The 25,821-nt window shown below is 56.7% G+C and overlaps 1 protein-coding gene across 4 annotated transcripts in view; it reads right to left on the minus strand.

Annotated features, from left to right (window-relative positions):
* The window catches only part of ATP2A3 (ATPase sarcoplasmic/endoplasmic reticulum Ca2+ transporting 3), a 34,310-nt gene extending 10,487 nt beyond the window's left edge, over nt 1-23,823 (minus strand). For all 4 annotated transcript variants that reach the window (XM_018064435.1, XM_018064434.1, XM_018064437.1 and 1 more), the window contains exons 1-16: nt 23,541-23,823; nt 13,754-13,771; nt 13,421-13,503; nt 11,506-11,610; nt 11,184-11,322; nt 10,846-10,926; nt 10,506-10,591; nt 8,276-8,740; nt 7,368-7,456; nt 7,093-7,195; nt 5,888-6,019; nt 5,362-5,487; nt 3,697-3,915; nt 3,195-3,530; nt 1,408-1,628; nt 276-478 (exon numbers count right to left, since the gene is read on the minus strand). In XM_018064435.1, coding sequence (XP_017919924.1) covers nt 276-478; nt 1,408-1,628; nt 3,195-3,530; nt 3,697-3,915; nt 5,362-5,487; nt 5,888-6,019; nt 7,093-7,195; nt 7,368-7,456; nt 8,276-8,740; nt 10,506-10,591; nt 10,846-10,926; nt 11,184-11,322; nt 11,506-11,610; nt 13,421-13,503; nt 13,754-13,771; nt 23,541-23,658 — 2,524 coding nt within the window. In that variant the 5' untranslated portion in view covers nt 23,659-23,823. The remainder of the gene's footprint in view (nt 1-275; nt 479-1,407; nt 1,629-3,194; nt 3,531-3,696; nt 3,916-5,361; nt 5,488-5,887; nt 6,020-7,092; nt 7,196-7,367; nt 7,457-8,275; nt 8,741-10,505; nt 10,592-10,845; nt 10,927-11,183; nt 11,323-11,505; nt 11,611-13,420; nt 13,504-13,753; nt 13,772-23,540) is intronic.

Raw genomic sequence — 25,821 nt, forward strand, 5'->3', positions numbered from 1 at the left:
CTGAGGGCTGGAGCTTTGGCAACCATCCTGCCATCCCAAGGGGCACCTGCTTAAGAATGAAGCTCAGGCCGAGCTAAAATATGACAATGACAGTCTGAGGGCTGGATCCAAACATGCCTGAAGCACACCTCGTCTTTTTAGTTATAAGAGTCCACATATAGTTTCTCTAGACATAAGCCCGGCTGAGTCATATTGGTCAGGAGTTTGTAAGTATAACTGATACAAGGGTCTTAGGAAACTCCAGGAACCCCTATGAAAGCTGGGGCCCCACTCACCTCCAATAGCCAGATATCGGAAGAAGAGCCAGCCACTGATGAGGGCCTCTCGAGGGTTTCGGGGTCGCTTCTCCATAATGTCCAGGTCTGGTGGGTTGAAGCCCAGGGCTGTGGCAGGCAGGCCATCTGTCACCAGGTTCACCCAGAGCAGCTGCACAGGGATCAGGGCTTCCGGCAAGCCCAGAATTGCTGTGAGGAAGATGCTGGAACCAGAGTCATGGGCTTGAGCCCTCAGCAAATGGAAGGTTCAGGGGCTACTCACACCCAGGCCCGGAAGCGCCCCCACTGTCTCTGCAGCAGCCCCGCCCCATTTTGCTAGTTCTGATGTGTGCACGAGTGAGAAGTGGGTGCATACACTCTGGTCACACTGGGATACCCCTGAACCCCCAGTCCCAGCTCTGGGGCCTGGATAGACCCGCCCTTTAGGCCTCTCCAATTGAGGACAGGAAACAAGTTCTCTTTAGGACACACACAGACACACACATGTGGACAGTGCACACCTGAGCAGATACACATTTGTTCACAGGTGTGTGCAAAAAACCTAGTGCAGGACACACAATCCCACAAAACACAAGCAAACATCTACACGCTTGCCCTGACGTGCACAGATGCAGAATTCTTACATGGCCAGGCAAACGTGCACTTGCCATTTGCCACAGGCGTCACTCACACGTGAACCTAAGTGTGTACGCGATTACATGCGAGCACAAATCCTCGGTGCTTGTACTCATGCCCAAAGATGAACAGGAAGTCACATGCACACGTGTACACACGCCTCTCACTCAGGCACACACCCTATGTGCACACACATGAACATATTACTGCCCAAAGGTGAGGTGAGTTCTCCCATCTCGCAGGACTCTGAAAGTGGGAAGAAGGTCATGGCTGGAGGGATGCCAAGGGATTTCTCCAGCACCACCCTGGGGACTAAGGTACATCAGGGGTTCTGGAGAATGATGGGGTGTCCCCATTCCTGCCCACCCTGAGGTGAGACTCTGGAAGGTCCCAGTCTTCCAGGGAAGGACATGGGTCCCATCATCCCTGCAGCCCCATCCCAGAACCAGGCATTCTCCCTGTCCTGGGGATCCACAGCTGGTCCAAAGGGCTGGGAGGACGGAACACAGGGCCTCACCAGACAACCTCGCCGACGTTGGAGGAGATGAGGTAGCGGATGAATTGCTTCATGTTGCTGTAGATGGCCCGGCCCTCCTCTACCGCAGCCACGATGGAGGCAAAGTTGTCGTCTGAGAGTACCATCTCCGCTGCTGACTTGGCCACGGCCGTGCCAGAGCCCATGGCAATGCCGATCTCTGCTTTCTTCAGGGCTGGGGCATCGTTCACCCCGTCTCCTGTCTGAGGGCCAGGTTAGGGGGTTTCACACCCGAGGAACTTCCCTGACACCTGCCTGACTCCCCTCCCTCAGCCTGTCACCAAGGTTAGGGCTTGTCCCCGAGGAAGCAGACAGCTGAATGGAACCAACGGTGAGGTCATGAGCCTAGAAATTGATCTGGGGCTGAGGCTAAGGACAGGGCAGGGAATGAAGACAAGGACAAAATTGAGAAAAAGGTCAAGTTGAAGGTCAGAGAAGATGGTGAGGTGAGGACGGGAAGGTGAGTCAACACTGAGGGCAAGGATGAAATCAAGGTGGGATGTGGGGTAGAAAATGAGACTTGGGTTAAGGACAAAGTTAAGGTCAAGTCAGGAATGAGGTGAAGGTCATGGCCCAGGTCAAGGGTCAGTTAGGGGTTGTAGTTAAGGTGAAGGTTGGAGCCCAAGGTAAAAGACAGGGTCAAGAATGGACTCATGTTCATGATAAAAAAATTAGATTAAGGGAGAGATCAAGTCCAGGCTATGGACCCTATCAGGAATGATGTCATGGTAGAAGTTAGAGTTGATGTCAAGGTCAAGATTGAAGGCCAGATCAAAGTTGAGGTCAGCATAAAGCAATAGACTGTTGGGGGGCAGTCAATGTCAGGGATCAGATCAGGGTCCAGGTGAAGACTGGAACCCATATCAAGGTTGAATTGAGTAAAGGATCAGTTTAAGGTGTTTAAGGTTGAGGTCAGGGACCAAATCAGTGTGAAGGTCAAAAATAAGGGCCAAGAACAAGTTTATAGTTGTGGTCAAGTCAAGGTTGGTGCCCAGCTCACTATCAGGTCAATGTAAAGGACTGGGATAGGCTGGAGGTCAAGATTATAAACTGAGGTCAAGAGCGGGGAGTAAGATCGAGGTTAAGAATAAGATCAGTGCTGATGAAGAGGTCAGCAATCAAGAATGAGACAGAGCAAAAACTGAGACCAAACCAAGTGTTCATCCAGAGGAGAAGGGATGAAGAGACTGGTATTACGCAGTGCAGTGCCACTGAACAATACGCGAAAAATCATGGCGCTGAATCCCTCAACAATACGGATAAACCTCAAAGAAAAAAGCCAGACACAAACAGCAAATGCTGTATGATCCCACTCATGTGAAAATCCATGAGAGGCAAAATAATCCATGATGCCAAAAAAAGAAAAAAATCAGAGCAGAGATTGCGAGCTGTGGCCTGATGAAGAAGGTGCGTAAGGGAACCTCATGGGTTGACGGTAAAGTTCCCTCTCCTGTGTGAGGGCAAAGTGCACTGATGTCTACAACTGAGTCTGAAATGCATTAAGAAAGATGGGTTAAAAGTGGGTAGATGGACAGGTATGTGATAAAGCAAATATACCTATGCTATTTATAGACTCTAGATTGCATTCACTATAAACATCATTTCAATTTCTCTTTGTGCTTGAAATTTTTTGAAATAAGATGTTGGGAAAAATACGGATGAAGCAGAGGCAGGGGTTGGCCAGTTGCTCTTTCTAAGCCCTGTGGTTAGTGCTTCCCACCATACCCCAGGCCGCCACCTCCCCCCAGGCTCCCAGCTTGTGGCCTCACCATGGCAGTGATCTCATTAAAGGACTGCAGGTTTTCCACAATGCGGGACTTGTGGGCGGGCTCCACCCGGGCAAAGCAGCGGGCCGTGCGGCAGGCATGGCGCTGCTGCTCGGGGCTGAGGTCATCAAATTCGCGGCCTGTGTAGGCCTTGCCCGCCACGTCCTCCGTGTCCTCGAAGATGCCAAGCCGGCGGCAGATGGCCACGGCCGTGCCTTTGTTGTCCCCTGTGATCATGACCACACGGATGCCTGCCTGGTGGCAGCGTGCGATGCAGGCAGCCACCTCGGGCCTCGGAGGGTCCAGCATGCCCACGCAGCCCACAAAGGTCAGGTCCGTCTGTAGGGAGGGGGCAGATGCCAGCGGGGCCTGGACCCATCCTCAACCTGCCACCTGCCCAGCGCTGCAGGCAGACACACGGGCCCGGGGCCCCAACACCCACCTCCTACTGCACACCCACCTCATATTACAGGTGGACACACAGCCTTGGGGTCCCAGCACCCACCTCGTACTGCACAAACTTGCTGCAGTCATCCAGCTGCATGTCCTCCTTCCTCGGGGGCTTGTCTCGGGTGGCCAGTGCCAAGCAGCGCAGCGTGTCCAAACCTGAGCCCCAATCCTTAACCTTGGCCAGGATCTGCTCCCTGGAGGTGGTGTCCAGGGGTACCGTGCGGCTCCCCACACGGACTGAGCTGCAGCGCTCAATCACACTCTCAGGAGCCCCCTGCAGGAGTGGGACAGGGGAGGAGACAACTCGGTCAGTCGGGACCCCTCCCCTCCCTCCTGCTTAGCTGTGAGTTGAGGCCTAGATCTCGGGCAAGTTAGGTCACCCAAGGGGACACACAATAAGGGTCGCAACAGAATCCATCTTTAAGAAGGTTGGTGCAGGAACCAAGTGGGCCCCACTGTGAGAGAGCCCAGAGGGTACGGGGGGCTGACATAGTGTGATGCAGTGTGAAGCCCCCAGCAGGACATCCCCCCACCCCGGCAATTAGCCTGCAGCTGAGAAGGCCTGACGCAGCATTTTGCGGGACAGGGTGGGAATGGCACCCTCCTGCAGACTCCCCTGCCCTGCCAGGCTGGTGCTTCCACGATTCCAATTCTGTAGGGTACTCTGCATCGGGAAGTGGGCTGAGCCCTGCTGGGGGACCAGAAACAGGGCCCAGCTGAGGGTGTAGGGGATGTGGCTCTGGAGGGTGGTCGTGGGATGCCAGGCTTCTCACTGGCCTTGGGGTGGCACCCTGGACCTCGTCCCAGGCCTGGAAAGAACCTCTGAATCCTCCACCAGTGCCTCCTCCCTCTCCCCAAAAGGTACCCCAAACACTAGGGGGGGGTTTTGTTTGTTTTTTGTGGCCGAGCCACAGGGCATGCGGGATCCTAGCTCCTCGACCAGGGATGGAACCTGGACCTCCTACAGTGAAAATGCGGCGTCTCAACCACTGGAATGTCAAGGAAGTCCCTTGATACGTATACATACATACATACATACGATATATATACACACACACATGTGTGAATATACATATATATGTGTACACATATGGTCAAACACTAGGTATCTTAAGAAGCCCAAACTCCCAATACAGAAGCTTTTTGGTTTAAAACAGGTTAAAACCCCCCACTGCAGGTTTTAAAGCAGATTTTAAAGATTTTGCTTTAATCTGACTCCTACTTCAGATTCAAAATCAGTGACAGGAAGGACTATGGACGAGAGTCTGGATGGAGCTGTTTCCTTTGCTCCTTAGGACTGTTTCCAAGACACAAAGCACCAAGTGTGGACACCAACCACTTCAACAGTCCCCATCAGAAGCAAAAGGGCTCCTGAGACAGTCTAGCCTGACCCGCTATTCAGACGGGGACCCAAGGCCCACGTGGGAGCATGGTCGCCCCGAGGTCATACGGCAAGGCTGTGCCTCTCAGATCAGACCTGGGGCCACAGGGAGGGGCAGGCCTCAGCATCTGGCCCGGGTTTTACCTGCCCAACACCGCGTCCCCCTCCCAGTTCCCCGTGGCAGGCTGACCACCCTCACTCTGGAAGCATCCCTTTGCCAAGGGTCTCCCACCTCCCCCAGTGTCCCACGGCTGCAGGCTCTGGCTGGTCAGAGGACTGGAGAGCGGGCCCCCGGGGACTCCAGGTGTGCAGAGCCCCAGGCCGGTCGGGCAGGCCCACCTTCACAAACATTTTGCTGCCCTGGGATGCCGGGCCAGGGCGGGTGGGCGTGCAGTACACTGACATGGACTTCCGGTCTCGGGAGAACTCCAGAGTGAATTCCTTCTGCATCAGCTGCTTGATGACCTGCGGGGCCCAGGCAGGTCAAGGCGTGAGGGGCAGGGCCAGCGATCCTGGCTGCTTCCTCGCCAGCTGCTCAACTCTGTGAAGAGCCTCTTGCTCCCTACACGGTGGTGAATATATTCTCCTCTAACCCCGACATTCAAGGCCTCCATCTCCCTCTCCAGCCCCAGAAATGCCCCAAAGTTGCCATTTCCTGACGAGGCTGGGTAATTTCTGACTCCAAGTCCTTGCCCACACTCAGCTGTTCCTCTCTTTTCTCCCTAGACCAGTCTTACTAGGTAGGCATCTGAGGTCCTTCCTCCTCCCAGAAGGCTCCCAGGACTTCCTTCCCCTCTCTCCCTTCTCCCGATGCCCCAGAAGCCCCAGCCACACAAACTGTGGTCAAGCCCCCCATGCTGCTCACCGCGTTGCAGGCGCCAGCTCGCTCCACCCGGGAGAGAGCCTGCAGGTCCGTGTCAAAAACATTCATCTTCTCCACCAGGCACGTCAGGGCCGTCTCCGTGGCCTCTCCCACCTTCTCATACACACCCTTGGTCTAGGGGGGCCCAGGTACAGGGAGTGAGGGTCGGGGTGGCGCCCGGTCCCACCTCCCACTCACTCCCTGACCCCTGGAGCTCCCAGGCGCTGCTGCTTTCCTCCCTCTTCTCTCCCTGAGGCCTCCTATGCCCCTGCCCCCACCACTCTTCATGGGCTCACAACAGCCAGTGCCCCCCCAGGTCACTGCCACCTCCTTCTTGAGCTCCAGGCCCATTCATGCAGTTGCTGCCTGTTGGACTTGATCCCCTCCAGACCCTCAGTCTACCTCCATCTCTCTGTATGTGCCACTCCAGTGACTGTTCCAGCCAGAATGGCAGCTAGAGGCTACCTGAGCTCCTCCCTCTTTCACCTAACCGGTCACCAAGTCCCAGGATTTTGGCTCCAAACCATCTCCAGCCCATGCCTACTCCCCTCTTCCTGAAGCCCCAGCCAGGACTCAGCGGACACTTCTCGGGCCCAGATGACCACACAGGGCTCCCTGGCCCTGGTCTTACCCAGTCTGTTCTGCCCTCCACACTGAGACCTAGGTGATCTTCTGTGAATGCAGATCTGACCAGATCACTCCCCTGCTCGAAACCCTTTGCTGTCTGTCTGCTGCCCTCAGCTGGGCATCAGACTGACTTGGTCTGGCCAAGTGCCCCCACTCAGGGACAAAGAGCCTCCCATGTGCACCATCCTCCTGCTCCAGCCACAAGGAACAGCCACAAGGAAGAGTTCACTGCCTAGATCACATTAGGTTATAGTGGCCTGTGGGCTGTTTCTGGGCTGTGCCTTTTGCTTTAAACACTTCCTAGTGATTGTCCCCTAAACCTCTTCTCCCAGGCATCCCTGGCCTTTCTACCTTTTACATTACAGTCCCCCACAGCCCAAGAGCCCCAGAGCAAGGTTCTAAAGCCAAACTGAGGAAGAAGGAGGAGCAGTGTGGAGTGGACGGGGATGGCAGTGCTCCTGGAGTGTGGCACTCCCAAGGGGCAGGGATTTCCAATCCTGGGAGCTTGGATACTCTGGGAGAAAGGTCTGTTCTGAGCGCCTGGATACTAGGGAAGTCACTGAAAGTGGGTAGGGGCCCACCTCGTTGTAGTCCAGTGCTGAATCATTGCACAGGGCACAGATGGTCGCCAGCTCCACCAGCCCATCAAACTGCCCGCAGCGCACTCGCCGCTCTCCCTGACGCCTGTGGAGCCAGAGCGGTCAGAACTGGGTTCTTGGCCCCGGCCTTGGGCGATGCCCAGTATCTTGGCTGCGCCCCCAGGAGGCCTCGCCAATGACAACTCTCAACAGTTGTCCTACGTAGCCCCGCCCACCCGTAAACCCGCCCACCTGTGCCCCTTCGCCCGAGCACTCACACTTCGCCCTCCGGGGCATACGTGGTGCCCGAGATGGTGAACTCGTGCAAACGGCAGGTACCCGCTCCGGCCTCGGCTACCACGAACATCTGGGGGGCACAGGGTGTGCTCATGTGTTTTTCAAACCCTTGTTTCAGAATCCCTAGTAGGACTGTTCAAATGAAGTCCTACTAGGGATTCTAGCAGGTCACGCAAGCTGGTGCCCACACCCCTGTGGCAGCCTGTGGTGCACTTCTGTCGGGGAATAAGGTCTCAGACACAGGGCGTGGGTTTCCAGGGTTTTTCGGGAGCAGGGGTGGGAGAGGGGGCCTGGGAGAATGGGAAACCCATAGCCTTCAGCATCACCCCACCCACTCCTCTACCCCAGAGACCTGCTGGAGTCTCAGCCAGACTCCCTGGAGCACGTGGGCAGCAGCCCAGGATCTGGGATCGAGTGCCAAGGAATGAATAATTCCTGCCTGGGCCCTTCCCAGGTCACTGGAGCTGGTGTATCGGGTGACAGGCACTGACCACAGAGTGTCACAGTGGAGCAGGATTAAAACCTGGGTCCAGGCCTGGCTTGGCTCAGATGCTCAGGCTGTACTTGACCCTCCCCTATTTCCTTTATGGTCACCTTGGCAGGGTTTGCACACCCAAACTTCAGATGAGGAAACTGAGGTTCACAGATGGCCTGCGAGGCCTGCCAGGACCCCACGTGTCCAAATGATGCATGTCCAGCCAGGCTTTGCTGCTCTGCCCCAGGAAAACCATGGGACTGGTTTTCTCCATGTCACTTAGCGCTCTGCTTCCCACCATGGGACAGCGCACATATTCTCTCCTCCATCTCTGGAGTCGGGCAGTGGCCCAGAGAGGTAGCCCAGCCTGCTGAGCAGCACACAGCAACACCCAAGCTGGCTGCAGCCACTCACCCGGCAGACCGACATCTGATTGGTGGTGAGCGTGCCCGTCTTGTCCGAGCAGATGACCGAGGTGCAGCCTAGGGTCTCCACAGAGGGCAGACTCCGCACAATGGCGTTCTTGCGGGCCATGCGCCGCGTGCCCAGTGCTAGGCAAGTAGTGATGACAGCCGGGAGGCCCTCGGGGATGGCAGCCACAGCCAGGGCCACAGCTATCTTGAAGTAGTAGACAGCACCTCGAAGCCAGGAGCCGCCATGGGCGGGATCGGCAAAGTGACCGATGTTAATGACCCACACGGCCATGCAGATCACGGAGATGGCGCGAGACAGCTGCTGCCCAAACTCATCCAGCTTCTGCTGCAAGGGCGTCCGCTCTGGCTCCACGGCAGCCATCTGACTGCGGATCTTACCCAGCTCGGTGTGCAGGCCTGTTGCCACTACCACACCCACTGCCTTGCCCGATGCAATGTTGGTGCCCTGGCCGAGGGAGGGATAAGCAAAGGGGCTGGTTGGCACCTCAGCAGGGGACCAGGACCCCTGACCCCTTCAGGCTGGGATCAGGGCTCGCTTCCCGCTCCTTGGCTTTCTCTTTCTCCCTGTCACTTAGCGCTCCCAGACAGACGCAGCTATGTAGTCTCGAGTTATGACTGTCATTGCCTGGACAGTGTCAGCTCTATGAAGGCAGGGACTTGGTTTGGTGCCACATTCCCAGTGCCAGCATGGGGTCTGGCACAGAGGCAGCAACAGCTGATATTGACAGCACAGCACAGCACCAACCCATTAAAATGAGGATCATACGCAACCAAAACAGCCACAGAGGGGTGCTGCTGTGATCTCAGGTAAACAGTTTTAAACAGCATTTACTGAAGAATTGAGAAAATCCTAGCTTAAGTATATCCATTCCCAAGGCCCCAGTAAGATCCCCAAGCCCTGATGCAAGGGCTGGCCAGCATGAGCCTCCGTGTCCTCTCCTGTAAAATGGTCCAGCAGAGGCGAGAGAAACAGCTGTTAAGGGGAGGCTCGTAACTCATCCCCTTCAGATGGGTGCCCCGTGCCAAGGCTGGAGAGGTGGGTGCTGGCAGCTTCAGTATCTCTTCTGCCCTGAGCCATGCAGCTCCTGCCCCCACATACAGGCCCCTCTGCTAAGGAAGGGCTTCCCACGTGGGACTAGTAGTAAAGAATCTGCTTGCAATGCAGAAGACCCAGGTTTGACTCCTGGATGAGACAGATCCCCTGGAAGAGGAAATGGCACCCCACTTCAGTATTCTTGCCTGGGAAATCCCATGGACAGAAGAGCCTGGCGGGCTACAGTCCAGGGGGTCGCAAAGAGTCGGACATGACTGAGTGACTAAATATGCGTGCACTGCCAGGGAAATGACCTGCAGTTATCCAGAGCGCCCTCCTTAGAAATTTCTTGTGACGGCTGCTGACGCCTGAGCATGCCCCTTGGTGTCCCCTCCCCACCCAAAGCAGCTTATCCAAGACTTCTGGTCACCTTGGCGAGGCGCTCCCCTCAAGCAGAGCTGCAGGTGAATATCACTTTCTCCCTTGCTGTTCACTTCTGGGGACACTTTATAACTTAGCACCCAGGGCCACTGCCAATTGGCTTGACTGCTCTTTGTGGCCTCTGTGCTTGGCTTCAGGCTGTTACTAGGCAGACCATGAGCATCACTGTTTAGGTCTCTCTGGGGCCACAGGGGCTGATCCCTTCCCCCAGAGCTGAACCCCATCACTCTCCCTGAGCAGACACTCTCCCTGGTGTCTTGTCTTAGGGATCAGTTTTCTTATCTGAGAAACAAATGGTTCCTGACATCCTCCACCATTCTGGCAATGCTCGTCTCTCTAGAGGATTCTGTTGAATGACTATACACAAGCTCTGCTCCTCTCCAGCTTCAAGCAGGATAAGCCTAGCAGGTAGGAGAAAACCTCTGGGGTCAGATGGCCAAGTCCACATCCCAGCTCTGCCGCTCACTGGCTATGTGACCTTGGGAAATTTACTTAACTTCTCGGTGCCTATTTCCTTGCTGGAAAATGCACACAAGTATACTTATTTCAAAGGCGATCCAAGCATAAAATAAATTAATACAGGTAAAGGTCTTAGAACAGGGCCAAGCACAGCCTCCACTAAACACAACTATTATTACTAGAAATTTTCACGTATTCTCAATGATTGTGAGGTTCTTTCCCATAGGGCTTTAACTGATTCATCTAAATGCTATTATTTTTATTATAATGCACTTACAGAAAACAGCATGTTCTTCTTGTCCTGGTTGACAGCTCTGGGGTCTGGGATGGCATCTGTGTGCTTGGTCACAGACACAGATTCACCTGGATGTAGAATCAGAAATGAGAAGCCCGGAACTTCCCTGGTGGTCCAGTGACTGAGACTCCGCACTCCCCTTTGCAGGGTGCCTGGGTTCAGTCCCTGGTCGGGGTACTAGATTCCACGTGCCACAAGCAAAGATCAAAATCACAACTAAGACCCACTGTAGACAAACACATACATACATACATACATATTTTTAAAAAGAAACAAGAAGCCCCGTGTGAAGTCCTCCCATCCCCTGGCCTCTGGGCCTCACCGGTCAGGATGGACTGGTCCACTCTCAGCGTGGTTGACTTGATGTCAATGAGACGGAGGTCAGCGGGCACTTTGTCTCCCACTGTGGAGGGAGAACGGCTTGGCTGAGTGTGGCTCTGGGCACCCCTTCCCAGGAAAGCCAGCAGGGCTCCCAGAAGCCAAGGCCAGGGCTGGCAGGCAGGGCTGAGCTGTCCCCTGGCTTACAGTCCCCTTATTCATCCGATGGGGTTCTGGCTAAAGAGCTGTAGAGGGATCCAACAGCCCCCCTCTACAACGTACAGCCAGAAAAAGAAGCGTGGGCTCATTAGCGTCTCATGATGCAAGAATACCCCGAAGCACCTGCCACTTCCACGATGTCTCCAGGGACGATGTCCCGGGCACGGATGCGTTGCACACCCTTTCGGTCCGCGCGGATCACCTTGCCCATCTCTGGCTCGTACTCCTTGAGGGCCTCGATGGCACTCTCTGCGTTGCGTTCCTGCAGAGGAAGGAAGGCTATCTATCTCCGCTGGCCCTAGCAGGCCACCCCCTTGGAAGGACACCCCTTGGGGCCTGGGATGGGTCTGCAAGCAGAAGGACCTGCAGGGTTCCAGGACCAGGTGAAGGTGACACCTAGCAGCTGGGAGGCCCCAGGATGCAGCCGCAGCCCCGAGTCTCCCACCTGCCACACGCCCACGATCGCATTGGCCACAAGGATCAGCATGATGACCAGGGGCTCCACGAAGGCTGTCGTGGTCTCCTCGCCCTCCTCAAACCAGGCCAGGACCTGTCGGGGTCAGAGCTGGTGAGCGGCAGCCACGGGCCAGGGTCCACCTGCCACTTCGGGTGTACTCTGGGTCCATCTACTCCCGACTGGGAGGAAGTACCTCTGGGGAGCCCTGGATTTGGAGAGGTCTGCTCTCAGAAGGCCTTGGCTTGGTGACTACTCCCTGCAGGTAGTGACCGCCACAGCCCACGTCCCACCCCACCCACTCTCAGGGTTGTGGGGCCACTGGTGGCTTGACTGTGGTTCTCCAAGTGTGGGGCCCAGAACAGCAGCAGCAGCTCCTGGGAACCTGTTAGAAATGCAAATTCCTGGGGTCCATCCCAGACCTGCTGAGTCAGAAACTGGGGGGGACCCCAGCAGTCTGTGTTTGAAGCCACCCAGGTGATCCTGTTACAATCTCAGGTTCATGGCCCTCTGCTCAGAGAACCATGGTCAGAGGACCAGCCAGAGCCCAGGCCTGGAGGCGGGAGACCTGGTTCGTCTGCTCCCACCTCCTGGCCCAAGTGGGTACTTGTCATCCTCTCCAGGCCTCTGTGTGTCCATCTGTTCTGAGGAGGGGGTAACAGAACCCTTTTGGCTTGGCTGTATTGGGCACCGGCCTGGATAGACTTTTCTAGGAGTCCTCAATTTCCAAAGGACAGTGAGCGGCCAGGATGGTCAGACTTAGCTGGGTGGGCCCCTGCCGGCTGGAGGGCAGGGCTGGGAGCAGGAGTCACAACCACCCTCTGGATTCCATTCCCTGCATGAGCCTTGGTCTCTGCTGCTCAGCCCCCAGTGGCCCCCTCCCCACCGCTCCACCCTGGGCCCACGGCCCTGTGGGTCCAGAAGGAGTCTAGGCTGAGGACATGGCGGGCAGCAATGGGGAGCCGCAGCCAGGAGGCAGCCGCGGGAGGCTGAGGGCTGAAGTCTCTCTGAGGAGCCATGGAAGGTATTGCATGCGCTCTCAGCCCGGGGATTCGCCCCCCCAGGGACATTCGGCAATATCCGTAGACTCGACTGTCACAACCATGGGGTGCTAATGGCATCTGGTGGGCAGAGGCCAGGGATGCTGCTGAACACTCTACAGTACACAGGATGGTCCCTGCCTCAGAGAATCGTCTGGTCCAAGAAGGCAACGGTGCTGATGCTGAGAAACCCTGCACTAAGGCAGGGAGGGGTGGGGTCAGATGTGCTTTTGTAAGCGCACAGAAAATCAGGGTGGAAGAGGGGCTGGAGGGGACAGATGAGAGCCGGGAGTTCACTGTGGGGGCTGCAAGGGTTTGGGCAAGTGCATGGGGTGGGCGAAGAATTGATGCTTTCAAACTGTGGTGCTACAGAAGACTCTTGAGAGTCGCTTGGACTGCAAGGAGGTCAAACCAGTCAATCCTAAAGGGAATCAACCCTGAATATTCACTGGAAGCTGAAGCTGAAGTAGCTTCAGCTACTATTCACAACCTCCAATATTTTGGCCACCTGATGCGAAGAGCTGACTCATTGGAAAAGACTCTGATGCTGGGAAAGATTGAGGGCAGGAGGAGAACGGGGTGACAGAGGATGAGATGGTTGGATGGCGTCACCAACTCAATGGACATGAATTTGAGCAAACTGGGAGATATTATCGAAGGACAGTGGAGCCTGGCATGCTGCAGTTCATGGGATCACGAAGAGTCAGACACAACTGAGAGACTGAACAACAAAGGGGGTGGAGAGGGGCCCAGGGATGCCCACAGCTGAGAGGACAGCCCTGTGGCTCATAGGCTGGGCCCCTGAGCACTGCCTGGACCCGCTTCCAGGCCCAGGCTGCTTGATGCCGTGGGAAAGGGCTACTTACGAAAGAGACCAGGGCGGCCAGCAGCAGGATTCGAACCAGGAGGTCCTCGAACTGTTCCAGCACGAGCTCCCACAGGGACTTCCCTGGGAACAGGAGTGCTGCATGAGGGCTGGGCTCCTGACCGACTGACCGATCGCGTCCATGCGGAGCTGCGGTGGCTTACTCCCTCCCTCCCATTTGAAGGTGAAGAACACGAGGCCCTGAGAGGCACAGATGGGCAACGCTGGGGGCTCAGCCAGGCCCCACTGCCTGGGAGGGGAGGACACCGCCTGACGGTGACTGGCCCGGCGTGTCATCTGGTGCCCTTGCAGGCTGCCCTGGCCCCAGCCTCACCTTCCTCGGTTGGGAGTTCTGCAGGATCCAGGCAGCCACAGGAGCCATGAGGAGACAAGAAATGACTGGGTTACCGAGAGGAGTCTGAGCAGTCCCCTCCCCACGGTGCCCATCAGAACCCCCACGATGGGCAGGACACACTCCCCCCAGGTCTCTGAGGTCACAGCACACGTGGTTTGTGCCCGGGTACTTTCACATCCCTCCCCCACCTGACTCTAGTGGAGAATGGCCTGCTGTGACCTGACTCACCCTGGGACAAAAACCAAGCCAGGGCCCTCCAGACCCTCCAGGCCAGTTCCACCTCCGTTGCACAGAGGGGAAACTGAGACCTGGAGGAGATGGAAACCCTGAGGTCACACAGGGAGTCGGTAGTTCTCAGGGCTCCCTGCACTGCCCTTTCTCAGATGCCCACCCGGTCCCATTCAATGTCCCCCTACCCACAATATCTCGTTCTAATTGAGATAACTGGCTCAGGCCACCTCTGACACAGGACCTTGGGGACAAGGCCCGAAGCACTGCCCACCCCACCTGGGGCTCCCTGGGCACGACCTCAGCAGGCAGCGCCCCGGGCTTCAGTTCCTGGAGGCTGCATGTCAGCTTGTCCCCTCCCAGGCGCCCCGCTCCAGCAAGCTGAGAGAGGACCCAGCCAGCCTGCCGAGGCCCAGACACACAGAACATTTTGAAGAACCATGTCTCCAAACACCACAAGGACCTGCTGTGCCTTTACAGGCTCCACTTTCACCTCCTTCAGGTCCTGAAGCACCCACGTTACAGGTGGAGCTGGCTGCCCCAGTAGCTGAGTCCGGGAATCTTCCCAGCAGCCTAAAAGGGAGGTAGGTAGGGATGCCGACCCCGTCTTGCAGGTTCAAGAACTGAGGTCCAAAGTGGATGCGTGGCTTGAACCAAGGTCACACAGCAAGCCGGGCTGTTTGTGGGTCTGTGGAAAGGGGCCCTGGAAGGGCTTCTCCCTCCTTCTGCCGATTTCAGGACCTGCCCAGGGCTGTCTGAGGGGTCTCTCAGACGGAGCCTAACTGACCCTTGTCTCCTTTTCTCCTGTGCTGTGCCCAGGACAATCCCTGGGCCAGCAACATCGGGGTCACCCGGGAGCTTGTTAGCAATGCAGAACCCAAGGCCCCACCCCAGGCTGGCTCTTCCTCCCTCCTCCTCGCTGACATGGGTCCTTGCCTCTGCCCACCTGCTTGCAGCTCAAGTACCAGCCAGCAGTTTTGCTCACGGGCACCCCTACCCTGACCACCTGTTTGGAAGGTCTGGGGTCTGCACCGGGCAGCTGTACCATGGGGAGTACTGAGCAGCCCACTGGGCTTCAGGAATCCAGGAGGAAAACATATAACCTAAAAATACACTTTCTAGCATTTTTCTCCACAGTCCTATTTTAGGCAACAGCTGACATTTGCCGTGGAAAATGTAATCTCCAGTGTCCTGCGTTGAGATTAAAATCAAACAGACTTTTTCCTTCTGATCTATTTAGCTAAAGTGAACAGGAAAGGCAGGAGGGAGGGCCAGCCCTGGTTTCTGGGCCAATTCTCCAATGGAGCAGGGTCCTTTAGAGGTCATCTCAGCTATGCCCCAGCCTCAGAGCACACGTCAGCCTGTTTCTGCCATGCTCAACCCAGGAGTTTCTTCAACCCCTCAACCTCTGCAGGTGTCTTCAGGATTCCTGACCTAAGGAAGAGTATATCTGGAAGTCTCACCCGAATCACTCCCTGTCTACCTAGCCCCTCCCTCTGCTGGTGTGTAGCCTCGAGGCCACAATATTCCTCACAGCATTTTTTCTGGATAGGGGCGAGGCCTGGGGTTGGGAAACTTGTTCCAGAACATACCAGCTCTAGTGAGTGAAGTTGCTCAGTCGTGTCCAACTCTTGTGACCCCATGCACTCTAGCCTACCAGGTTCCTCCATCCATGGAATTTTCCAGGCAAGAGTACTGGAGTGGGTTGCCATTTCCTTCTCCAGGGGATCTTCCTGACCCAGGGATCGAACCTGGGTCTCCTGCATTGCAGGCAGATGCTGTACCATCTGAGCCACCTGCGAAGCAACCACCAGCTCCAGTCCCCAGTCCCCACTGCAGACTCCCTCTACCTGCTGGTCTCACCGGGTCTCCTCCTTCTCCCCTTCCACCTGACTGTCCCCTTCTGCTGACCCACAGCCCGATCGAAGGTCCACTCTTGGTGGTCATTATCATGCTATTCCTCCAGGGCTTCTCATTCTCCCCCACTTGTGGACACACAATAGGACTGTACGTCCCATCTTCCTGTGCAAGTTGCAAAAAGAAGGATGTGTGTTAGTTTGGGCTGGAATGTAGAACTGTTGGAGAATGGCACTGTCCAGTGGAACTTCCTGCGGTGATGGAAGAGTCCTATAGCCATGCTGTCTGATACGGTAGCCACCAGCCACATGGAGCTACTGAGCACTGGGAATGTAGCTAGTGTGACTAAGAAGCTACATTTTATTTATTATTATTTTAAAATATTTAATTATTTGGCTGTGCCAGATCTTGGTTGCAGCATGTGGGATCTTCCATCTTCACTGTGGCATGTGGAATCCAGTTCCTTGACGAGGGATCAAACTTGGGCCCCCTGCGTTGGCAGCCGAGTCTTGAGCCACTGGACCGCCAGGCAAGTGCCAGTAGGTATATGTTAAATTAATTTTCATTCATTGAAACTCAAACAGCCACACAAGGCTGGCGGCTGCCCCACTGGACAGCACACTCTGGAGCTCTCTGACCCTCTGCTATAGCAACCAGGACCTGTGTGACGGTATCTGCTTTGTGAACCTGAGTCAAAGAGTCGGGAGACACGGAGCTGCATGGAGGTGTGTACATACAGTGTGAGCAAGAGATGACCTGAACTGTTTCAAGCCACTGAAATCAGGGGGTTGTAATGCAGGATAACCCGGCTGATCTTGACCAATGCCCTCTTCTCGCCAGACCTGGCCTCTACCAGGGTAGAGCAAGGCATCCCTTCCACTCCCACCCCCTGCTCCTAGGGCAGGCTCAATAAGCCACGAGGTCACTGCAGATGCCCCGCCCATCCATGCAGGAGGGCCCGTCCCTGCTCCTGGAATGCAAGTGCTTCCAGTCCTGCCTGAGCAGCTGGCTCTCGGGGGGCCTGAGCCTCATTTGGAAGATGGAGGACCACCCCCACCCTGCAGGGCTGCTGTGTGAATGAGCATTATCATCATTACTGAGTCACAGTTATTAAGCTCCGGCTGCTGCTGCTGCTGCTAAGTCACTTCAGTCGTGTCTGACTCTGTGCGACCCCACAGACGGCAGCCCACCAGGCTCCCCAGTCCCTGGGATTCTCCAGGCAAGAACACTGGAATGGGTTGCCATTTCCTTCTCCAATGCATGAGAGTGAAAAGTGAAAGTGAAGTCGCTCAGTCGTGTCCGACTCCTAGTGACCCCGTGGACTGCAGCCTATCAGGCTCCTCCGCCCATGGGATTTGCCAGGCAAGAGTAGGAGTGAGTTACCATTGCCTTCTCCATATTAAGCACCTACTATATACCAAAGAACTTCCCAGGTGGCGCTAGTGATAAAGAATCCACCTGCTAATGCCCGGGAGGCGGTGGGTTCGATCTCTGGATCAGGAAGATCCCCTGAAGAGGGAAATGGCACCCCACTCCAGTATTCCCGCCTGGGAAATTCCATGGGCAGAGGAGTCTGGCGGGCTGCAGTCCATGGGGCCACAAAGAATCGGACACGACTGAGCGACTGAACACTTTTATACCAAGCAGCATGCCACATGCCTACTTCATCTCCGGAGGTGAACGGTGGCGCGTTGTGCGCCTAACACATGAGGAGGTGCTCCGCAGGCAGGATAATCACCTCCTTGTGTGCACTACTCTCGTGATTCTCAGACAAGCCAGGAAAGAGGATATGATTATTATTCCCATTTTTCAGAGTAGAAGCGCAGAGAGGTTGAGCGCCTACCTAGTTCACGGTCACACAGCTGGGAAGTGGCAAGGAAAGGTTTTGAGCTCGGGCAGTTTGGCTCTCGAACCGGTACTCTGGGCCTCTTGCACTCACTCCTAGACTCTCCTGCCTTCCCACCGCAGCGGTCCCTGAGCCTCCCCCAGTCAAGATCACCTGAAGGATCATAATCTCCCATGTCCTGACTGTTGGGCTGGGAGTCATTGTCGGCTGGCCCTTCCAAGAAGAATGCCCCATCTGTTGATGCCATCCACCAAGCTAATGGGCCAAGACAGAAACAAGAGGTGCCGCCCCTCCCAGACCCCCGCTGGGCAAATCCGGGGGCATATGACTCCCTCCAATATTGCCTGAATTGTTCATATGGTGGCCTCTCCTGACCAAACACTGCGCTGGGTAACTGTTGCCAGACTGAATCAGCCCCTGTCCACAGATACCCGATGCAGGGCTGGCCTGTAGGGTCCTGGGATGTGATCAAAGAAACTGCAGCTTAGAGCAGAGAGTCTGGTCCAAGGACTGGAGTTCAAATCCTATTATCTCGGGAGTTCTGTGACCATGGGCAAGTCACTTTAAGGCTGGATGTGCCTCAGTTTCCCCATCTGGAAAATGAGGATAATAACAGCAACCACCTCATGAGGCTGTACAACGTGTATGAAGCCCAGTGCATGGTGAATGTTCAGTAGACCTTAGCCATGACAACAGCGAACAGAAGTTCCCGTGTCCCTAGCACCTGGGACAGCACCTGGCACACAGTAGGCACTCAATAAAACAGAATGAATGAATGACCCTACCCTGCTCACCGACCTTCCATGGGCCTACAAGATAAAGACCAACCTTCAAGACCTTCCTGGACTCACCTGTCCAGAATCACTCTCATATCTTAGATGGCCGGCCCTCCCTCCACCCGCCAAGCAAGATGCCTCCTGGTTGCCCCTAGTTTTGCCCCGCTCCAAGATTTTGCTTTCACAGTCCCTTCTGTGCAGGGTACCTCCCCATCTCATCGGAACTTCCAGGAGGGCTTCCTGGAAGAGTCCTTCTCTCGCTGGTCGTCAGTGTTACCTCCTGCTCCAGCATCCGTGTACCTCTAGGGCGGACAGGGGCTGAGTCATCCCTAGGTCCACCCAGAGCCTCACAGAATTGTTTATTCACTTGCCCCACGGTTCAGCCCTAGGGCCACAACCCAGAGCCCAGGAGGAGGGAGGTGCAAGGCCAAGACTGCCCCCAGGCTCCACTCACCACCTGCTCCCTTAATTCCCCCCTTGACTCCTTCCTCCATTGGAAACTGGTATTTCGGCTTCTGAATGTTGGTTTCAGCCAGGTTCCAGCCGGTGAGGCGTGAGGTGAGTGCTCACCAAGGTCTTCCTCAAAGGTAAATTTGCAGAGCAATTAGACTCTCATTTGCAAAGTCGGGGAGAGGCCTTGGCTGGGCAGACCCCGCCCCACGCGCCTGGCCTGACCCTGGTCTCCAGGCCCCACCTGGAGTGGTCAGTCCTGCCTGGCTGACCAGGCCCCAGAGGCGAAGTGTTGGCAAGGCAACTGTGTACCTGAGGTGCTGTGGGCAGATCCGGCCATGCCTCAGAGAACTGCTGGTACGCGGGCTTGGGGTTCTACAGGGGCAGGGCTGGTGGAGAGGGGCAGGGGGTGGGGTGCCAAGGCTGCCCAACAAAGGTGTGAGAACTAGGGTGAGCCTGAAGGCTCTTCGCACCTGTGAAGCCCCTACAGGGGATCTCAGAGCTGTGTCTCTGCCCTACAGACAACAACAGGGTCCAGGAAGTGGTTGCCTCAGCTGAGGGCAGGAGATAAGGTCACAGCCAAGTCAGCACCCGCAGGAATCTAAATCAAGACCATCCCTCCCACATGGTGGCCCTGGAGCTCCAGTACCCACTGCACAGATGGACAGGCTGAGGCCCAGGAAGCCAGGCACCTGCCCCCGTCACAGCCCCTCTCCCAGGCCCCTTAAACCGAAACACTGCCCCTTCCCCGCAGAGACCTCCTGGGACCTCGACCCCTACATCCCTGGGCTCTGGGGTAAAGGCACTTTGGGGGGTGATGGCCCAACCCAGTCCTGTCTCCTGCCAAGGCTCACGTCCAGCAGGAATGACAGGCAGCCCATCCATGGACATAAGGAGAGCCAAGGGCTCCTAAATATATATAATAAAATGCCCAATAGGATTTGCAAACAGAAAAATGGAAAGAAAGACTGTGAGAGGCCACCTTCTATCAGATTGGCATCTGATAAGGTACTATGTTGGCGAGGTGGTGGGGAAACAGGTAGGCCAACTGGTGCAACTTTATGAAGAACAGGGTAGCAATAGCTGTCAATACTGAAAACACACACTTCCTTCCACTTCTAGGAATCTGTCCTTTGGTGATTTTCACAGTGTGTGAAATGACATGAGGACAAGGATACGCCTTACATGTGTGATAAGAAAGGCTTCCCACAAACCCCAAATCCATGAGAAGCCGGAGGGAAGAAACTCTGGGATGGCCATGTGAAGAAACTCTGGAAAGCCACTAGAAAGCCCAAGATGCTCCACGTGGAGCCATCCACAAGAGTGACTGTCACAAGGAGAGGAGGCGCAAAAGGCCCTCAAAATTCACTCCCTTTCACGTAAAAAAGACCATCGGTCACAGACCCAGAGGTGTGTGCGCACTGGATATCTTGAGAAGGAGACACTAGGGCTGCCGGGAGGCGTCTGTGGGGACAGGGCTGGGGATCATTCACCCTACACCTTAGGGACTTTTTGCATGTGGTGCTGGGTGCCCATTTTTATTCAAAAAGCAAGTTGAGGGAATTCCCTGGCGGTCCAGTGGTTAGAACTCCACACTCTCACTGCCCAGGGCCTGGGTTCAATCCTTGGTCAGGGAATTAAGATGCCACAAGCCATGGTCAAAAACAAACAGAACAAAACAAAATCAGTTGAAAGTTTGTAGAAATCCCCCCACACACCCCGCCCTGGGCACCTCTGGGACCTGCCGAGAAAGGCGGGCTCACAAGAGGCCAGGAGCCTCCCACTTACTGCCCTGTTGGGGCCTCAGAGGGCACGGCTACATGCCGAGGTGCAGACAGATGGGGGGACAACTCCAGGCACACTCACTGACTGACGCCCTCCCCCTCTCTGCTCAGAGGGCGGGGAGAAGGACCCCACCCCCTCCTCTGCAGGAGAACTTGTGAATTTTAGGACTTAAGCAAATGACTTCCTGGTGGTTTCTAGCACTAACGACTTTGCAGGTGCAGAGACTCCTGGGGTGGGGGGGACACTAGTCCCTGGGGTGTCCCCCCACCCCCGCCGCCAGCTTCTGGCCCAGAGCCACACCAGGCTCCTCTCCTGCCACAATAAGGGAGGGCTCAGTGTAGGCAAACACAGATAACTCTATGGCACGGGTCCTATCACAACCTCACTGACAATGAGCAAACAGAGGCACAGAGAGGCAACCAGTTGGTCCAGGATTGCACAGCTATGACGGGGCAGAGCTAGGGCCTGAAAGCCTGACAGCCTCACTCCATAGGCCGTGTGGGGCGCCCAGGCCTCCTCCCCGGGCAGGGGCTGGGCGGGGAGGAGAGCCTGAGGCAGGAAGGGGCAACTGGCTCCCTTCTCCTCACCTCAGGACTTCCAGAGCCCTGGAATGCTTCCTGAGGAAAAAGCCCTCTAGGAGGAGCCAGGGCCGGGGCAGGGAGGGAGGGGAGAGGGGGGCAAGGGGGGGAGCTGCGGGGGAGCAGGGGGGCAGGGGGTGGAGAGCAGAAGGTTCCACTAGCTCCTGTTGAGCTGACCCAGCTCCTAGCACAGGCTCACACTCCAGGGGCCCAGAGTCTGCAGAAACTGTGACCCCCTCGAACAGGAAAAGTGAGACCCAGAGAGGGGCAGGCACCCAGGATTAGCTCCATTTACTGGGTGACCTTAGGTAAGCTGTCTAACCTCCTGGTGCCTCAGTTACTCCCTCTGTAACATGGGGATAACAGCAGTTGTTTTTAGGAAGAAAAGAAGACAAGGGGTGAAAAGTGCCAAGACCAGTGCCTGGCACATAGTAAATATTCAGTGAACATTAGCTTTTATTTTTACTACCATCAAACCACAGAGGAACTGGAGGAGCCCAAGAATAGCCGCTCCCCAACTTTTCCTACCGCCCTCCCCAAAACTCACATCCACCTCTCCGGACCTACACTCTACACCGATATCCTTATTCATCACCAGCCAGGGCACCCTAAAATCCTCTCACCTAAACCAGACAACATGGGAAAGAACTAAAGGCTCCCTCGTTCTCAGTCAGCTTCCCCCTTCAGGGAGATATGGGGGCCAGAAAGGAGAGGGTGTTGGCCAGGGTGAGGTAGGGCAACCTCTGTATGGTTCTGGAGAAGGGCTGGGCTCCAGCTTCCTTTGCAAATGAGGACTCGCAAGCGGGAGGCCACACAGAGGAGGCGGTGGAACCCTAGCTCTGCTGCCCTGACCCCCACCCCCATCCCTGAGCTGGGGGATCGGCCGGGCTTGCCCTGCACTCCTCCGGCAAGGACACCCTGTCTGCCAAGTCACTAATGGGGGATACTAAATAATATTTATCTCCCTAGTTCCTCCCACAGCTCAACTAAATATAGCAGCTAATTTTTTTGAAAAAGGACTTCTGCTCCAGAAAGATAATATTTATATAAGAGGTGGTTGTCATAAACCAATACAAAACCCAAAGCTCCCTTTCTGACAGCTCTTTGCAATTTTCAAGCCAGTCCTGGGCAGTGAGACACACGGGCCAGAGAACCTCCCCTCTGGCTGGCGGGGAGCCCTGCCAGGGTGAGTCCCCAAGATCTGAAAGGACATGGGTCCAGGCTGCACCCTGGGAATGGAGATGACATTTCTCTCCGGAGCCCTAGGGACTCCGAGCCCTAGGGGTGGACGAAGGGGGCAAAATGCTGACTGGAAGTGACCGGGGGGTGGGGGGGTAACCTCTGCATCTTCTGCCTTCCCAGGGCCACGTCTGGACAGTACAGGCACTGACCAGTGCCTCTGGGCCGGGGAAGAATCCCACACGCCACTGAACAGGAGAAAGGATGACACCTTTCCCTCCCAAACAGCAACAGCGCCCAAGGCTGCCTCCAAGACCAGAGGTGGGGCAGGCGTGGCTCCAGGTCACCCAGGAAGGAAAGGCCTCCCCAGGCAACTCCCAGTGCGAGGCCTTGAACCTGCCACCCTGCAGGGAGGTGGGTCTCCCGCCTCAGCATTTCAAAGCCCCCACCATCAACTCCCGCCAGCCACATCCGTCCGGGGTGGCAGAAAGAGGAAGACCTGGGGATGAGGGTGGGGGCACCGAAGCTGCCAGCTGACAAGCTGCACCTTCCGGGCGTTTTATTGAGCCCTCGAGGGAGACCCTCGGGGTGAGCTGGGAGGCGGGACCTCAGGGTCTCCGGCTGGTCCCCCTCCAGCTGACCTCTGTGCGCACCTGCTGGACTCCAGCGGGCTGCAGCGGCGCGGGGATTCAGCGCGGAGCGGCGATGGGGGTGGGCGAGGACCTGCGGGAGTGGACCGCGACCGGGATGGAGGTGGGAAGCCCGGAAGGGCTGCACAGGTCCCTGGGCCCGGAGGGAGATCGGGGCGGGGGAGCCAGGCGTCCGGTCTCCGAACCCGGAACCTGCACCTCCTTCCCCGGCGAAGGTGCAGCGCGGCCCCGCCGGGAGCCCCAAAAGCGTCTGCAGAGGTTTCCGGAGCCCTCGCTTCCTGCCCGCCCGCCCGCGGGGGCCGATGGCTGGGAGGGGCGAGGACCGCTCCGCGGCCGCCTTGCCGGGGTGGGTTGTGGGGAGGGCTGAGACCGCGGCGCGCGAGGTCCCCGCTGCCCCCGCCTGGCCCGCGCTCTCACCGTTAGGGCCGTAGCGCTCCCGCGCGCCTGTCACCTGCTCCGCGCTCAGGCCGCGCTCGGCCGTCACCGAGAAGCGGCGCAGCACGTCGGCGGCCGGGAGCAGGTGCGCCTCCTCCATGCCGCCCGCCCGGACGTCTGCGCCGTCGGCACAGTGGGGGCCGCCTCTCTGAGGGGCTACTGCGCGGGGCGCGGGGGACTCGGACCCCGACGCGCGCCGCGCGAGGCCATGACCGCGCTGGGACCTTCCCCGACGGCAGTGGCGGCGGCGGCCGGGGCCCCCGCCAGGATGCTGCGCCCCGGGCGCCCTCCCCGGGGCGGGGCGGCGCGGGGCCCGCCCCCGCACTCACACCCCTTCCGGCCGCCCTCGGAGCCCTCCGCCCCGCCCCCGCAGCGCCCCGGGGCGCGGAGGCTGGGCCACCCGCCCATTCTGCAGAAGGGGGAACTGAGGCCGCCCACGCGGAACGCTCAGAGCTTGGGGGAGCCGAGGGCTCGAGGTCCGGAAGGGCCTCGGCCACCGGCCACAGAGCTCCGGGGGGTGGGGGTGGGGCACAGGGCAGCGAACTGGGGAGGGCTGCTGAGCTGAGCGGTCTCTGAGCTGCCTTCTCTTGAGCCCTCTTAGGTCCTGGGGGTTGCAACATGGGAGACATCCATAGAGGAGTTTCCTACTGCCTTGCTCGAACTCTGCCAAGTGTGACCGTGGGTCCAGAGGAAACCTAAAAGCCTATGAATAAGCAAGTCTCCTCCGGAGCTGACAATGTTTTCTTCTTTTGATGTTGCAGTTCAGTTCAGTTCAGTCGCTGTCAGTCGTGCCCGACTCTTTGCGACCCCATGGACTGCAGCACGCCCGGCTTCCCTGCCCGGCTTCACCAACTCCCAGAGCTTACTCAGACTTCTGATGCTTATGCTTGCTTTATTGTTGTTCTAAAGTCCAGCGATGAGGTTATTCCTCAGACAACCTGAACCTCTAACAATGACCCAGGATAGATAAAGTAAACCAGCCTTGTTTCCTTTGACTCACACTCTCACCCCAGTAGGAAATGTAACTGCCGGAGGCCTCCCTGCAGAAGTCTGACGGTGTGGGGGGTGAAGGCCTCTGACCAAAACCCCTAGGGAGAGTGACTCTGGCCCAGGGCAGGGGAGGGTCTGGGAAACCCCCATTCCAGTGCTCCCTGAGCTCCAATCTGTCCAGGGGTACCAGGAGGAGGGGCTGTAGGTCAGGAAAGCAAACGGGGTGGGGGTGGGGTAGGAAGGCAGAAATCCCCTCACAGCGCCAAAAGGAGGAGCAGAAGAGAGCAGTCTGCTCCCACCCGTCCAGCTTGAGAGACCCAGTCCCCACCACCACCACAGCCCCCCATCATCACCACCAGATACCCCCACCATGCTGGCCTGTGCTGCCCAGATCTCTGGGATCCACCTTGGCTGTACAAGGTCAGAGATTTCAGGACTGAGCCCACTTGGTCGGTTGTTCAGACTCCAGACCCTACCTGTCTCTGCAGCCGGAAACCCTTCTGGGCTTCTGCAGCTGTCCACGCTTTCCCGAACACACAATCCGCAGCTTCCAGCCTGCCCAACCCCCTTGTTGCTGCCACCTACTCAGTGTCCCCCCTGTTCCTGATCTCTTTTTCCCAGAATGGGGCCAGGGTCCTCCTCCTCTCTCTCCCCTTTGCCTCGCCTCCTCGAATATAGAGACAATCAGTGAGGACTAGCTGGCAGCAAGGTCCAGCCCTTGGCTGCTTTTGACGGGTCACCCAGACTGTCTCCAGGGGCACCTGCTGGGGCTCAGCCTGCTGCCATTAAGGTAGGGCGATGCTGGTTTTCTGGCTGTGGCTCCGTGCAGCCTGACATTTTATTTATTTATTTGTAATATTTTAATTTACTTTTTTGGCTGTGCTGCGTCTTAGTTGTGGCTCATGGGATCTTTAGTTGCAACATTTGAATTCTTAGTTTCAGCGTATGGGATCTAGTTCCTCAACCAGTGATGGAACTCCTCTACGTTGGGAGCGTAGAATCTTAGCCCCTGGACTGCCAGGAAAGTCCCACACCTTGACATTTTACATCCCAAGTCTAATATTCCCTGTGTTTCTCCCTTTCTTCCTCCACCTCTGTGGTCCACAGAGACAGCCCTACCTGTATCTCTGAGTTGTCAGGGAAAATGTTAGCCAGGGCTCCGTGGGGACAGAGAGCCCTTCACTAAAGACCTCTCTCCCAGGGACATGAAGCCCTAGTCACAAAAGCAGCTGGAAATCCCTCCCCTCTCCCACTTACACATCCTAGGGTCTGA

This window comes from Capra hircus, chromosome 19 (assembly GCF_001704415.2).
Source record: "Capra hircus breed San Clemente chromosome 19, ASM170441v1, whole genome shotgun sequence".
Classification (NCBI taxonomy): Eukaryota; Metazoa; Chordata; class Mammalia; order Artiodactyla; family Bovidae; genus Capra; species Capra hircus.